General features: G+C 33.7%; 1 protein-coding gene across 1 annotated transcript; it reads right to left on the bottom strand.

Annotated features, from left to right (window-relative positions):
* Window positions 1–11,324: 11,324 nt before the first annotated feature.
* On the bottom strand, window positions 11,325–13,677 carry LOC111921027 (protein CIA1). Its single transcript, XM_023916594.3, has 10 exons — window positions 13,324–13,677; window positions 12,946–13,092; window positions 12,635–12,853; window positions 12,499–12,563; window positions 12,316–12,381; window positions 12,100–12,171; window positions 11,951–12,013; window positions 11,784–11,853; window positions 11,587–11,670; window positions 11,325–11,496 (listed from the first exon to the last, which is right to left on the bottom strand). The coding sequence occupies exons 1-10, from the start codon at window positions 13,516–13,518 to the stop codon at window positions 11,425–11,427; spliced, it is 1,053 nt and encodes a 350-aa protein (XP_023772362.1). The 5' UTR covers window positions 13,519–13,677; the 3' UTR covers window positions 11,325–11,424.
* Window positions 13,678–15,524: the final 1,847 nt, after the last annotated feature.

The following is a 15,524-nucleotide window of genomic DNA, read 5'->3' as shown; positions in this document are numbered from 1 at the left end:
GGGAGGCTCAACAGGAGGCTATCAAGGAGGAGCATCGGAAGAGCGAGCGTGTGGTGGGTCAGGTTTCCTCCTTTGATTATGATAGCCGAGGACTATTGACACTACACCGTAGGGTGTGGCTGCCGTATCACGGAGGCGTGCGCCAGATTTTGATGGAGGAGTCGCACAAGTCCCGATTCTCTATTCATCCCGGGGCGACGAAGATGTATAGGGATCTTCGTCTAGACTATTGGTGGCCCTGCATGAAGCGGGATGCGGCATGGTACGTCGAGCGATGTTTGACCTGCAGGAAGGTCAAGGCCGAACATCAAAGACCGCATGGCAAGATGCAGCCGTTGGATATTCCACTGTGGAAATGGGAAGATATCACGATGGATTTTATCACGAAGCTTCCTAGGACCGCACGTGGAGTGGATTCGATTTGGGTCATCGTGGATAGATTGACCAAGAGTGCTCACTTTATTCCGATTCAGGAGAGCATATCGGCCGAGAAATTGGCCGACATCTATATCAGGGAGATTGTGGCACGGCATGGGGTGCCAGTATCGGTGATCTCGGACAGGGATGTGTGTTTTACTTCCAGATTTTGGAAGAGATTCCATGACGAGTTGGGCACTCGTCTGCATTTTAGCACTGCCTTTCACCCGCAGACGGATGGTCAGAGCGAGCGGACCATCCAGACTCTGGAGGATATGCTGCGGGCGTGCGTGCTAGACTTCGGTGGTAGCTGGGATACCTATCTTCCCCTGACCGAGTTCTCCTACAACAACAGCTATCACGCGAGTATCGACCTCCCTCCCTTCGAGATGTTGTAAGGACGGAGGTGCAGGACCCCGATATGCTGGGGTGAAGTTGGCCAGAGGGTCATGGGGAGCACCGAAGTAGTGCTCAAGACGACCGAGAGGATCCAGCAAGTCCAGAGCAGGCTTCAGACTGCTCAGAGTCGGCAGAGAAGTTATGCCGACAAGCGTCGGTCCGACTTGGAGTTCCAAGTCGGGGATACGGTTCTCCTGAAGGTGTCGCCTTGGAAAGGCATCATTCGATTCAGGAAGCGGGGCAAGTTGGGCCCGCGATTCATCGGACCGTTCGGGGTCGTAGCCCGGGTGGGCAAGGTAGCGTATAGGTTGGATCTGCCAGCCGAGCTCAGCCAGATCCACAGCACTTTCCATGTTTCTCAGTTGTGGAAGTGCTTAGTGGACGATTCAGCAGTAGTGCCTTTGGAGGATATTCAGGTTGATGACAGTCTGAATTACATTGAGCGCCCAGTTGCAATCCTCGACAGGAAGTCGAAGGATTTGAGGAACAAGAGAGTGGAGCTAGTGAAGGTGCAATGGCAGCACCGCAAGGGTTCGGAATGGACTTGGGAGCCGATGGACGAGATGATGGAGCATTATCCCGAGCTGTTTTAGGATCGAGCAGCAGACTTCGAGGACGAAGTCTAAAATAAGTGGGGGAGATTTGTAGCACCCGGTTCCTGGTACGTAAATCTTATTTGAGTATTTCCCTTCTTTTAGCCTTGGACTCGGCGAGTCATAGGTCCGACTCGCCGAGTGGATGCGGGACCCAGGACACGTTAAGTTGGCGACTCGGCGAGTCCATATCCTGGACTCGGCGATTCACAGCTGTTGGATGAAACCCTAAGTTTCAGGGGTTTGCACCCTATTTAAACGACTTAACTGCCCCAAGCCAGCCCCCATTCACCCTCAGAGCTCTGTATCTCTCTCTAGTCTTGCTTTCTTGTGAGTTTGAAGTGTTTTGTGGTGTATTGAAGTTTCTTTGAAGGAAAAGAAGAGGGAATCAAGAAGAGGAGAAGGAGGCCAAGCATCTCTGTGTCATTCCAACGTTTCCCCTAAGGTATAGCTCGTTTCCCCTCCGTTTTTAAGCTTATAGCTCCATAAATGTCCTTTTTGAGCCATTTCCAAGATTTTGTATGCTTGAGGGTTAGTAATAAATCGATTGGCCTCTGGATCTAGGCAAGATTGAGCTCCAGGAGATCAGATCTGTTAGCTTTATGGCCCCATGTTGCTTGTTCACCCTAGATCTACCCTTTTGAGGCATTTTGAGCCCTAAAATCCATATTGGTGAATATCCACACGTAAAGTTGGAAACTTTACGTATGATTCGTGTCCTAGAAGTCCAGATCTGTGAATGGCATGGACTGGAATCGAGCAAATCTGTGTATTTAGTGGGTGCATGGCAACGACTCGGCGAGTCGTTCATGTGACTCGGCGAGTCTGTTCGCGAGTCTCCGAGTTTGTCCCCTTTTCGTAGTGTCGAGTGAGCAGTGAGTCACGGGGTGTGACTCAGTGAGTCGGAAGTTGAACTCATCTATGGAGGTACTCGGCGAGTCAATGCCCTGACTCGGCGAGTTCAAGGCAATCTCCTTAGATCAAGAATAGACTCGGCGAGTTGTTCATACAACTCGGCAAGTCTCAGCATAAGTGTTCTTCGGATGAAGATGGACTCGGCGAGTTGTTCATACAACTCGGCGAGTCTTAGCATAAGTGTTCATCGGATGAAGATGAACTCGACGAGTTGTTCATACAACTCGGCGAGTAGGATGAAGGACTTGAATATCAGTTTAGAAGGAGAACTCGTCGAGTCGTTGCCTAACTCGATGAGTAGGAATGGGATCCAGGACAATCGTTTGGGTGGTGACTCGGTGAGTTGGAAAGCCAACTCGGCGAGTCGGGTCAACTGAAAGTTGACTCTGACTTTGACTTGGGGCATGGTCAGGGGTAAAATGGTCATTTTACCCAAAGGTCAGTGAGTAGTGTTTGATTGAGTATGTTGTGGGAATTGCAGCCGGAGGATTTCCGAAGCAGCAGCAGTAGGCAGTCAGTTCCCGATCAGATCAGCATCTACTTCGAGGTGAGTTACCTTCCAGTAGCGGTGGGTCTACGGCCACAATGCCGGCCCACCAGTAGGAGTTGTATGTTAGATGATTGTCTTTGTGATATCATCTAGGTTTGCTACTACCTGATATGTTGTATGCTGGCATGATATGTATATGTGATAGTTGTAGAGTTCGGTTATTAGGAACGAAGGGTAGGTCGGACACCCCAGATATGTCTGATAGTACGTGATGATATGATTGCATGCTGGCTTGTTATGTTATATGAGATAAAGGTAGTAAGAGGGGACTAGTCCCCGAGGATCGGTTATTAGGACCGATGGGTAGTCAGCACTCCAGAATGGCTTGACATGGGTAGTCAGCACCCCATAATGGCTTGACATGGGTAGTCAGCACCCCATAATGGCTTGACACGGGTAGTCAGCACCCCAAAATGGCTTGACACGGGTAGGACGGCACCCCAGAACGGCCGTACCGGGTAGTCAGGCACCCCAGAATAGCCTGGCAGTATGTATGTTATGTGTTTGTATGGTATGTGGTACGATGGGGGAACTCACTAAGCTTTGTGCTTACGGTTTTCAGTTTTGGTTTCAGGTACCTCCTCAGCTAGGGGAAAGGAGCCGGCGCGGTAGCAGCATGTCACACACACACTCTCCGGTTTCCGCATTTACGAGCTTCACTGGGATTTGTACTCTGATATTTTGGATTGGGTGTATGAATTGGCTTTTAGACATGGTTCACTTTGTGTTATGGTTTGATCAAACAATGTTTTTAGTTATTAATATTTTCTAAAGTAATGTTTTAAAACAAAATTTTTGATCGTGAAAATTGGGTCGTTACAAATTAAACAAAAACCTTATTTAAATTTACAAACTTAGATGGTTCACCTAAATATTAGAACAACCTTATATATATATATATATATATATATATATATATATATATATATATATATATATATATATATAGAGAGAGAGAGAGAGAGAGAGAGAGAGAGTTAAGTTCAAATGTGGATGAAAAAATATTGTGTGGATGTAGGGTTTAATATGGACCAATCATTTTAATTATTAAGAATTAATAATTGATTAAACATATCAGGGTAGTTTGATAAACTAAGACATAAATCAATTATTTTATTTTAAATCATATCCTATTATTTTGGTAACTACTTTATTGATTAAGCCTATAATTATGATGTATTCCAACTTTTCTTTTATGTTGTATTAGCATCATTTCCGGCCATACACATCACTTTATGCCATCATTTCATCATCTTCACAAACCACCGTCACCATATCATCACGATGAGGAATTAATAAACGCATGCACCATCGATGTTGTTCTCCTCTGCTAAACAATCAGCACCCTCCTCTGCTCTGAAGATACTTCGAAATATTACACTCAATTTCCTTGTCAGTTTTTTTTCAAACAATCCATATTCATAATCAGTACATCTGTGTTCGATTTTTGATGCTAACTAGCAATCCAATGTTTATGGAATTTGTGACCCAGGTAACTTGTCTTCTTGCTTCGTTGTTCTTAGTCTTGGAGGATACCAACCTACAACTCGATCAAACAAAAAGAAAGAAGGTAGTATTGGTTCTTTGTTTATACCAGAAAACACATGCTACCCATACTGACACTGTAACAAAAAAGGCTTCATGACTTCCTGGTGGTGTAAAAAAGGGTCATGCTTAAATAATTCAATGAGAAAACATCTTGATGGCAATATTGACGAATAAGAGAGAAATAAACGATCCATTCTGTAAGAATGGATTTCCGTACATTGGTCATGACTCATGAGTAAAGTAATGTTCTTGTATGATTATTCTGTTAGAATATGAATTCTTATTGTATGTTGATTCTTTTATTTTCGTTATTTAATGTTACTTCTCATCATCTCACCACGGTCCAACAACAATCAACACCTTATCATTCTTAATATAGAGAAGAAGAAGTAAAGAAGCCCATGTGCTATTTTTTGGAAATGGTGAATTTATACAAGTATTCTTTAAGAATTGTGATTTTTCAAGTTTTTCGTTTCATATCGTTTTGTAGAACCAGTTTCAAGTTTCTTCTAAATCTTATAGGATTTTGATCGTACATGTTTATATTTAATTTTTGTAGAATGAAGAATTTTAAGTTTATATTCTTTAAGAATATATCGTCATTTAAGAATGGTTGAGTTTTTTTCTTTATCAATGTTCCATATTCATATTGTTTCAGGAATATGATTATTCTTATAGAAATGCAATTGAAATGTGTGCGTGTTTTTTTTGTTTTTGCTTTTATAACTTGCTTCCTTAATGACGTTCTTCATAATTTATGTTAAGAATATATACTAGTATTCTTTTAGGAATTAAATTTCATCTACTTAAAATTTTGAACAAACTAGATTCTAAAAGAATAAGTAACCATAAATAACCCGTATCACGAAATCCCAAATTCTCGTTGATGATCTAATGTAGAATAACTGTTTTTATATGAAATACCTTCACTAAATCTTCCGTTTTGAATGTTGATTCTACCAGATTGTCAGTAATTTTTAATCCACTAGGAATGTTGATCGATTTAGGCATGTGAGAGAATTAGGGGATTATGCAATCTGTTATAAAAATATATCAAAGTTTCCTATTATAATGGAATGACTAATGTACAAAATTTCCCTTTCACATTAGTTCCATTAATGAAATGCTTTTAATTGATTTTTTTATTTAATTATATTGGATAAGTTTTTTTTAAATTAATAAAAATGATTGACCATAAAGGATCTCTACATCCACACAATAGTTACAATCCATATTATAACCTAACCCTATATATATATATATATATATATATATATATATATATATATATATATATATATATATATATATATATATATATATATATATATATATATATATATATATATATATATATATATATATAGAGAGAGAGAGAGAGAGAGAGAGGTAAAGGTTCAAATGAGAACCAAAATATATTAAGAACTTAAGAACCAACTAATTAAATTTAACCCACTTTTTACATAATACTCGTTATATTCAAAACTAGATCTAGACTTGGATTTGGTCTCTCTCTCTCTCTCTCTTCAAGTTTCAATAACTCAACTAATGTCTCCATTTGATTTCCACCACCGGTTACTCCTCAACCGCCGCCATAACCACCCGGACGACAATGCGACCTCCGACGATCACGACTGTCGATGATCCAGTGATTGTTGTTGCTGATAACGTCAAACCACCATCAGATCTATAACATCGATGTCAGCTAATGCCATTACAGTCGGACGGAATCCTTCGGTGTTTGCGACGAGCATCTAACCTCCGACGACCTGCATTGTTGTTGCTTCGCTTAACCGTCTTCATAACCATCGACGTCATCCTTGTACCATCAGACCTGTGAGCTATGCTTCATTTCTAACCACCTTCCGACCCCTGACCTCTCCAAATCACCAGAAAACATTGTGTCGCCTCTCTCAACCTTTCAGATCTGAAGCCAAAGACGTTAGAAAAGTCATCAACTACCATTGATCTTTCAGATCTGAAGCAAAAACACACCGCTTTCTCGGATTTGGTTAGATCTGCTCAGATCTGATGTGTTTGGTGTAATTTCAAGCATAGATCTTGTTAGATCTGAAGTCAAAGACACAAGTATTTCTCAGATCAGGTTAGATCTGTTCAGATCTATAATAACCGAAGACTCTAAGAAACATGACAATCTCAGATCTATAAATTACATCAGATCGAAAACAATATGCACACAAGGTGTTTGATGAAATGCTTCAACGAGATCTGTAAGTTTTTAATTTATGAACAAGTGTTCAAAATTTTGTATTAAGCTGTGAATTGTTGTCTGAAGTGTGTATTATACTATGAATTCTAATTTTTTAAAGCATTAAGTTGTGAATTTTAGTGCTTGAAAAATTGAATTAAGTTTTGAATTAATATCTAAAATGTTTTATTAAACTATGAATTATGAAACTTTTGTTATCTAGATTTGAATTTTATACACGTAAATGAGTTGTGAATGTAGTGTATTAAAGTATGAATTTTGTATATTAAGCTGTGAATTTTATTCATACTTTAATATAATAAATTCATATTTTAATACATATAAATGCCTCTAAATAAAAATGTCTAAATATAAGTTTTAAGTTGAGAATATGGATCTAAATATATAATTTTGTGTATTCAATTGTGAATATTTTGTACTTAAGTGTGAATACGCATTATTAAACTGTGAATATTTTATCTGAAGTTTTAAATATTAGTTTTAAGTTAATAATATATAACTTTCATATTATTAAATTATGAATTTGTTATATCAAGTTGTGAATTTTGTGTATTAAACTGTGAATTTTTTTTATTAAACTGTGAATTGACTATATTAAATTGTGAATGTTTATCTGAATTGTATTAAATTATGAATTGGTTATATTAAATAGTGAATTTTATATATTAAACTGTAATTTACTGTATTAAGTTATGAATTGACTGTATTAAGTTGTGAATATTTTATATAAATTTGTGTTAAAATAATAATGATTTGTGAATGAATTTTCTATTAACTTTATTGTGAATGTATTTTTTTTGTTTTGTATTTATGTATTAGTTTTTAGATAATTATTTTGCATTAAATTCAAATTGAGGGAATTAATATGTTTATTAAACTGTGAATATAGTATTTAAGCTGTAAATACATGACTTTATATATAGATATGATTTTCAATGAATGATGCCTGCACCAGTGGCACAAGATGGTTGATGACAACATATGTTGGTGGTGATAGAATTTTAGTTTAACTTATCTGAATATGTCAATTAGTGTAATATAGATTGAATTAAGTTGTGAATTTTGTATATTAAACTGTAAATGGACTGTATTAAATTTTATTTTAATAAATTGTGTGTTAAAATAAGAATGTATGTATAAATGAAAATATTATACTATAAAAATTACGAATTTCCCTTTTCACATACCAAAATGACAAATATAATGATTTTTAACATATTTAATAAGTATTCACAATACATGTTACTTATGATAAGGGGGTTCTTAATCTTTTATGGTTCTCATTTGAACCACTCCATATATATATATATATATATATATATATATATATATATATATATATATATATATATATATATATATATATATATATAATAAAACAATTTAAAAAAGATAAATTAAATTAAAGTGGTACAAAAATCAATTTACAAGCAATATTGGCCCAAAGGACCGAGTCGACTTAGTTTTTGAAACTAGGGATGAGAAAGAGTCCAAAACCGGACTGGTATATAGGAACAGGTTCTGGGTAAAGTAGCGGGTAAAGTGGGTCTAGAATCAGAAAACCCGGTAAAAACAGGAATTTTTTGGAATTACTTAGTGATTGAACTTTGAAATTTTTTAATTTTTATATCCCAACTTCAGGGGACTGTAAGTTATTGAATATTAAACCAAAAATGATAAATTATAGTCTAAAATCATATACAAATTCTAAACTACACGTTGCAAAAACCTCATGATAATTCGACTTCAAATGAATTAGATATGCATGTTTTAAAATTTCACAGAATACAAAATTAAAGTTGAAAAACAGAAAATTCACAGCTTTGATATCCCGACTTTTGAAGACTATAAGTCAATGAATATGAAACCAAAAATGACAAAATTATAGTCTAAAATCATAAAATCTATACTACACTTTGGAAAAAACCGTATGCTATTCTGACTTCAAACGAATTAGATATGCATGTTTTAACACTATCACATCATACAAAAAAATATGAAAAATATAAAACTTCCAGCTTTGATATCCCGATTTTGAGGGACTGTAAGTCAATGAATATGAACCAAAAAATGACAAAATTATAGTCTAAAATCATGTACAAACTATAAACTACACTCTGGAAAAAAAATCATGTCAATCCGACTTCAAATGAATGAGATATGTATGTTTTAAACTTTTCACATAAATCTGTTTCGGCCCCTAAAATCGGTTCCGGTTCTTCTCAAACCCGGTTTATCCGGACCCGAAACCCGGATAAAGTCATTCTTTAAACCTTGGACCCGGACCGGTTTTGCATATTCCGGTTCTGATTCCGGTCCGGTTTTCCGGTTCTAAATCTCATATCTATTTGAAACCACGACGACCAAATACATAGAAGTTTTAATAATTATTTTGTTTGTTTCAGCAAACTATAGAGACCAATCACATGATCATTAAGAAAGAGTGATTATTACTTATTACTATTTTGACTATTAATATATCAGTTAACTAATATTAATATCTCTATAAAATAATACAACAATAATAATTTATAAAGGTTTTATTGTGTAAATATTTAAAGAAGGAACATAAAATTATAAATAAAATGTTTTTCTTTCAAAAAAGTTGTAACTAATCTTTAAATTCTTATACCCTTAACAGATTTTTTGGTTCCATCGTAATATGTAATGTTGTTTATCGTAATCGTTAATCAGAATGATGGTTCTAAGTTTCATTTTATAAAAAGTATGATGAGATCGAAAAAGGGTAGCATTCGTTTTGGGAAATCAAGCATTCATTTGAAGTATAATTCACAAAGCTGGTGAAAACGTAGAAAGTTTTGGGATTCATCTTTACAATAAATAAATGTTAGTGTGTCGAATATGCATTCCATAGAGTTGGAATGGATCATATATAATTAGTGTGAATTGGTTTTAAAATTATTGTACTTTTGGCATGCGTATTAAAGCAATACAATCATTGTACTTGAAAAACATAATATAACACACGCAATTGCAAAAACAAAATATGAACATTTTTATCAAATTTTCACAAATATGATTGATGATTGATGCTTCGTTTTATAATATTGGGCTTTTGTAATTTAGTTCTATCTTATCTTCTTGTAAATTACTTTAATTTTAAGAGAGTTTTATCCTACTATCTAAATTGACTAACGTTATGAACTAGTGGGGTGGTCCATACGTTGCATCGGGTTTATTATATATATATATATATATATATATATATATATATATATATATATATATATATATATATATATATATATATATATATATATATATATATATATATATATATATATATATATATATATATATATATATATATAGGAGAGAGTTATATGGAAAATGAATGATTAAGACAACACATATTTGAACCAATGAAAACATGACAACACATCACTTCCACAATAACTTCCACAATACATTACTTGTGAAGAAAGAAATGGACACGTGTCATTTGATTATTGGTTCCGGTAGATGTTGCCCTAGTTATTTGTTTTCCATAGAACTCATTCATATATATATATATATATATATATATATATATATATATATATATATATATATATATATATATATATATATATATATATATATATATATATATATATATATATATATATATATATCCAAAGGAGCTTAGAAATAGTATTTTTTTAGGCTTTAGGTTTTTGCCACAAAAGTTTGTTGAATTTGACACTTTTAGTCCCTAAAGTCAATTTTTTTATCATTTTTGCCTTTTTGATTAAGTTTTTGTGCCTTAAGGTTTTTGCCCCAAATCTTTAACGACTTTGACACTTTTAGTCCTTACAGTCAAAGGTTTTACATTTTGGTGTTTTTCCCACAAATCTTTAATGAATTTGACACTTTTCGTCCTTGTAGTCAAAACTTTTACATTTTGAATTAAAAAACACAAAAAACCTCCTTTAAAATTTTGCCATCATATTTTCCCAAGTTTGACACCTTTAACATTATTGCCACAATATTTTTGGATTTTCTCCACCAGTATCCCTTCTTTTCGTTGTACACTTTTGACATCTAATTTTACGGGTTGTCGACTTTCTCCCCTATTTATAGTAATTTACAATTTAAGCACATATCTTTTAAAGTTAGCCGATTTTTTCCATATTACCTCAAAAGCGGCGTAGCCGCTGGTTTTTTACTAGTTAATATTATATTTTCCACGTTATTTTTCTAACATTCTCTTTTTGTAATTTTGTGAAAAACAAGGAACATTTCTATAATTTAGTGAAACACATGGACCATTTATGTAAATTTTCTAATAGACAGGGACCATATCTATAATTATATGAAACATAAGAGCCATTTTTGTAGGAAAGGACCATTTATGTAATTTTTTAAACATATGGACCATACCTGTAAAAATAATTATGTACAGAGACCTATTCTGTAAATTATAGGGACCATTTTATAATTTGTTTTACATGTAGAGTCCATTTTGTAAGTTAGAGAGACCATTTTTGCAGAGAATTTTTTTGGCAGGAACTATTTGGATGAATCGAATCCCTTGGGAATTGCAAGCTTATGGCTTTTCGGTAAAATAGTTTACTTGTATAATTTAATTTTATAATGAAAAAGAAATTCTAGTATTTAGAATGAACTTCAAATTTGAATTAGTTATTTAGACCTCATTCCTTCTAACGTGTAACAAAACACACCATAATTATATATATTTTTTTAAAATATATTCATACAAATGATCATCAATTTGCAAGCAAAACGCAAATGAAAATTAGCTTACAAAGTTAATGTATTGAATCCAACTTCCATATCTTGATTGTGCCATCATCACTTGCAGAAGCAAGAACCCTGTTTTCCTGCAAATTAAGATTTTTAAAACAATTTACATATTTTGTTACCCATTTACATCGTTATTTTATTTTATTAAAAAAATAATAAAAACTTACCACAGGGCTCCATCTAACCGAATTTATGTCCATGTCATGAGCCTTTTCTTTCTTGTAAAGCAATTTATATGAAGGTCCATCAACCTACATAATAACCATATTGTCACGTAACAAAAGTTTTTAGAAAAAATCTTTTTAAAAAATTAGAATCACATTCGTGATTTTTTTAATATGTGAAAACAGTAAGATTTGGCTACCGAATGATCTTCAGACTCAACAAATAAACAAATAGCATCATCGGCTGCTCCAGTTGCTATTATACCTTCCCTATAAACATTTTTATATATTATTAAATGTGTATCAAGATTATTATAAATTCCTACATTTATTAAACTTACATAATAAAAATATAACTTATGCTAACCTTGACCAATGGACTGAAAATATTGTTCGTTCATGATAACCAGATAAAGTGCAAAGATGTCTCCTACAAAAACAAATAGAAACACTTGTATAGTTGTATTCTAGTATTCTTTTGTATTTATTATTATTAATTTTAAGTAATATACTCACCAAGATGCATTGTCATCACCCGATTGTAATCTTGAAATGTCCACACCCCATACTTTAATGGTAAGATCATCGCTGCAAATTTAACACAAATGAATCGAGTTATTCCCAAATTTATTAATTTTTAAAAACCAAAAAGTGTTGTTTCTCTTTTACTTAATGGAGTTAATGAGAAAATGTCATTCCTTTTGACTTAATACAGAAAGAACAACTTAATACCTGCATGTAACCATTTTGTCTCCAGTGTTGTTAAAAGCTAAAGCCCAAACTGTAGATGAGTGTCCACTGTAGTCATTACAATAAAAATTTATTGAGTGATTGAGTTGCAATAAAAGCAGATAATAACTTTAAGAAAAAAAAACAAAAATGGTTAAAAAAAAAGATGTTCATCTATCATCTTACCTGTTAGATTCACCTAAAGTTTGAACACATCGCCAATCATCACTATCACCATCCTCCGCCCAAATCTTTATTTGTTACATATTGATATTATCAGTAAAGGAAAGGAAATAAATTGATATGGAAAGATGTGAATTACCTTTATGGTGTTATCGTAGCTACAAGAGAATAAAACATCCACAGTTGGATGCCATTGGACCATTTTAACATCTTGTGTATGTCCTTGAAGAACAGAGACACAATCAAACTCATCCCCTGGTAAAACTTCCCATATCCAAACACATTTATCTCTGCTACAAGTTGCAAGAAGTGAACCAGATGCATTCCATGAAACACTTTTAACTTCATTTTCATGACCCTGTAGTACATGGAGAACTTACTTCAAATGGCAAAAAAAGTGCTTAAATGATGTAAAAGATTGTATCAAGAATCAGGAAATAGATAAGATACCTCTAAGGTGGATACACAATCAAAATCGTCCCCATTCTGTTCCAGAATCGCAGTGGTCGCATCAAAACTTGCAGTTGCTAGCTTTTTACCAGATGGTGACCAGGCACATGATCTAACTGTTCGAGTATGAGTCTCTTCTAACACTGCCTGAACAAGGTGAAAATTTTTCAAGCTAAAAAGGTGGATAATGGTGCATCTTGCATTTAAAAACAAGGTTTTGCATACAGAACAGTAGGTGTTTAGTATAAAAGAATCCAAATCAATCTTGTATTTACAAAATCATGTTCCAATTTCATGTCAATAGCGAAGCTGAGAGCTGAAAAGTAAGACCTATTTCTCCTAAACCTGAAAAAAGAAATGAGCAATACAAAAACTAACCTTGCAATCGAATGACGTGGAGGATGCGGTTCGTTGTTGCCAGATTCGAACAGTCTTATCGCCGCCGCATGAAGCGAGCATGGCAGCGGCGGTGCCAGTGGCCGGATTCCAAGCGAGACCCCATACCCTATCGGTGTGACCTTCTAGTCTTTGAACTTCTCTAAGTTGTAATCCTTCTTCTTCGAGTAAAGTCATAGTCGAATGCTGGAAAAACGGTGATTGCAGTTGACGATAGATGATTGGAGGCGTTATGTGGAAGCGGAAGAAACGGCGATCGGTGGTTTTGGTGAGCGCCGGAGACAGCAGGAGTGTGGTCAACCCGTGACTTTCTGTCGCTAAACTTTGATTTTGTAAAACCAAACAAACTATAGTTTTATAAAAATAAGTTTCGTTTAATAATTTCTATAAATTTCGTTTAGATAGTTAAAACAATTATTGATTTTTTCAATAGTTAAAATCATTATGATCATTTTATATTAAAAGTTGATTAAAAGAGACAGGCTCTTAAATTTAAAGATTAAACATGAAAAATTTAACGATCAATTTAGTAACATAATACAGTATTGTTCTTTGTTTTATGATGTTACTCTAAAAAAAATAAAATAAGCATTAATATACTACTAATAAAATTGTAAAACATCAACAATTTAGAAAATAATGGCAATGTTTGATATCATAAATCGCAATAAATACAATGTAACCCAATTACTTCAAATAAAATGGATTATGAATATCGGGCTCTTCTTTGTCAAAGGGGGCTTTTATTTGATTATACCCTTAAATGGTTATTGTAAAAATAAACTTTCGTAATTATAAACGAATTGTAAACAATGAATAATAGATGAGTGTGCGTAGGACAATTTATAATTGGGTTTATTAATGATGAAAGTAGGCTGTGTTTTTCTGTATATATAAAAATTCCCGACAAAAGTTAATGAAACAAAGGCACCGGTAAAGTTTCAACTTAAGAAGATTCTTTGTATGGGATTTGCTGTGGGAAATTGCAGCATGGAAGAGAAACAGATCTTCAAGAATGTTCAAATGAGTGTCAATTTGTTATGAACTCACTTAATTTAATGAGTAACCACAATGTAAAGAACAGAATGCAATTCCTTAACTATTACTCAACAGAATCAAGAACAAAATGATAGGTTCGCTGATTCGAGATAGCCACTCTCCTAAAAGGAAATAATTTCAGGTTAACAGAAAAGATCGATGTCTCACTTCCTAACCCACTACCCTCTTATCCTATCAGTCATAACAACTAAATAATATAAAATACCCATAATGCCCCTGCACCAACAAGATGCTCTTTATTTGATGATTACCCCAAACTACCCCTTCTCTAAAATAAGGTGACGAGAGTGGGTGCATAACACAATTACATATCTTTTATATTTAATATCTAAAAGTTGTTATTCTTATAATATACCTTGTACAGATTTTGGAAAACACATGATAAGACAGATAGCTAAAACTCATTTAGTTTATGGGTTTAATATCTAAATTTATAAATAAATATTTTAAGAGAAAGGGACAAATCAGATTAATTCTATTTATCGTCTTTCAACATGTAATCAAAAATTAGCAATTTGACCAAAATAATCATGGTTTTCGCAGAGGACATCTGCAAAAAAGTCAAAATGGTCCGTTTTCACAAATGATTTACTAAAATCTTTGCCATCTAGAAAAAAAAAAATCAATTTTGTTTTCACCGATGACAATCTGCAAAAATCTAAGTTTATCAACTCTTTTGAAAAAAATCACCTTTTCTAATGCAAATGAAAGTTTAATATTATAGTTTTGATATGTAAAAATAACAAAAAAAAAAAATGAAATTCTCAACTCTTCAAAATCCTTTTGAAAAATTGTGAGAAGTCCATGTTTTGTTATTTTATAGATTAAAACTACAATATTAAACTTAATTTTGTTGTATAAATAGTTTTTTAAGGACTTCTAACACACAAACTTTTAAAATATGCCTTTTTTATTTTAATTTTTGCATATAAACTTAGATTCCCACATATGCCATTTGTAAAAATCACGACTCTTTTGGTCAAAAAAAGAGTCAAATTGCTAATTTTCGATTAACTCATGTAAAATAGTAAATGAGATTAGCCAAATTTGCCTCTTTCTTTTATTATAAATCATGCATCAAATAGAAACTAGGACAACTAAACATACATCTAATTGTGCAAACA

This window comes from Lactuca sativa, chromosome 5 (genome assembly GCF_002870075.4).
Source record: "Lactuca sativa cultivar Salinas chromosome 5, Lsat_Salinas_v11, whole genome shotgun sequence".
NCBI classification, from domain to species: domain Eukaryota; kingdom Viridiplantae; phylum Streptophyta; class Magnoliopsida; order Asterales; family Asteraceae; genus Lactuca; species Lactuca sativa.
This window is presented reverse-complemented; position numbering and strand designations above follow the sequence as displayed.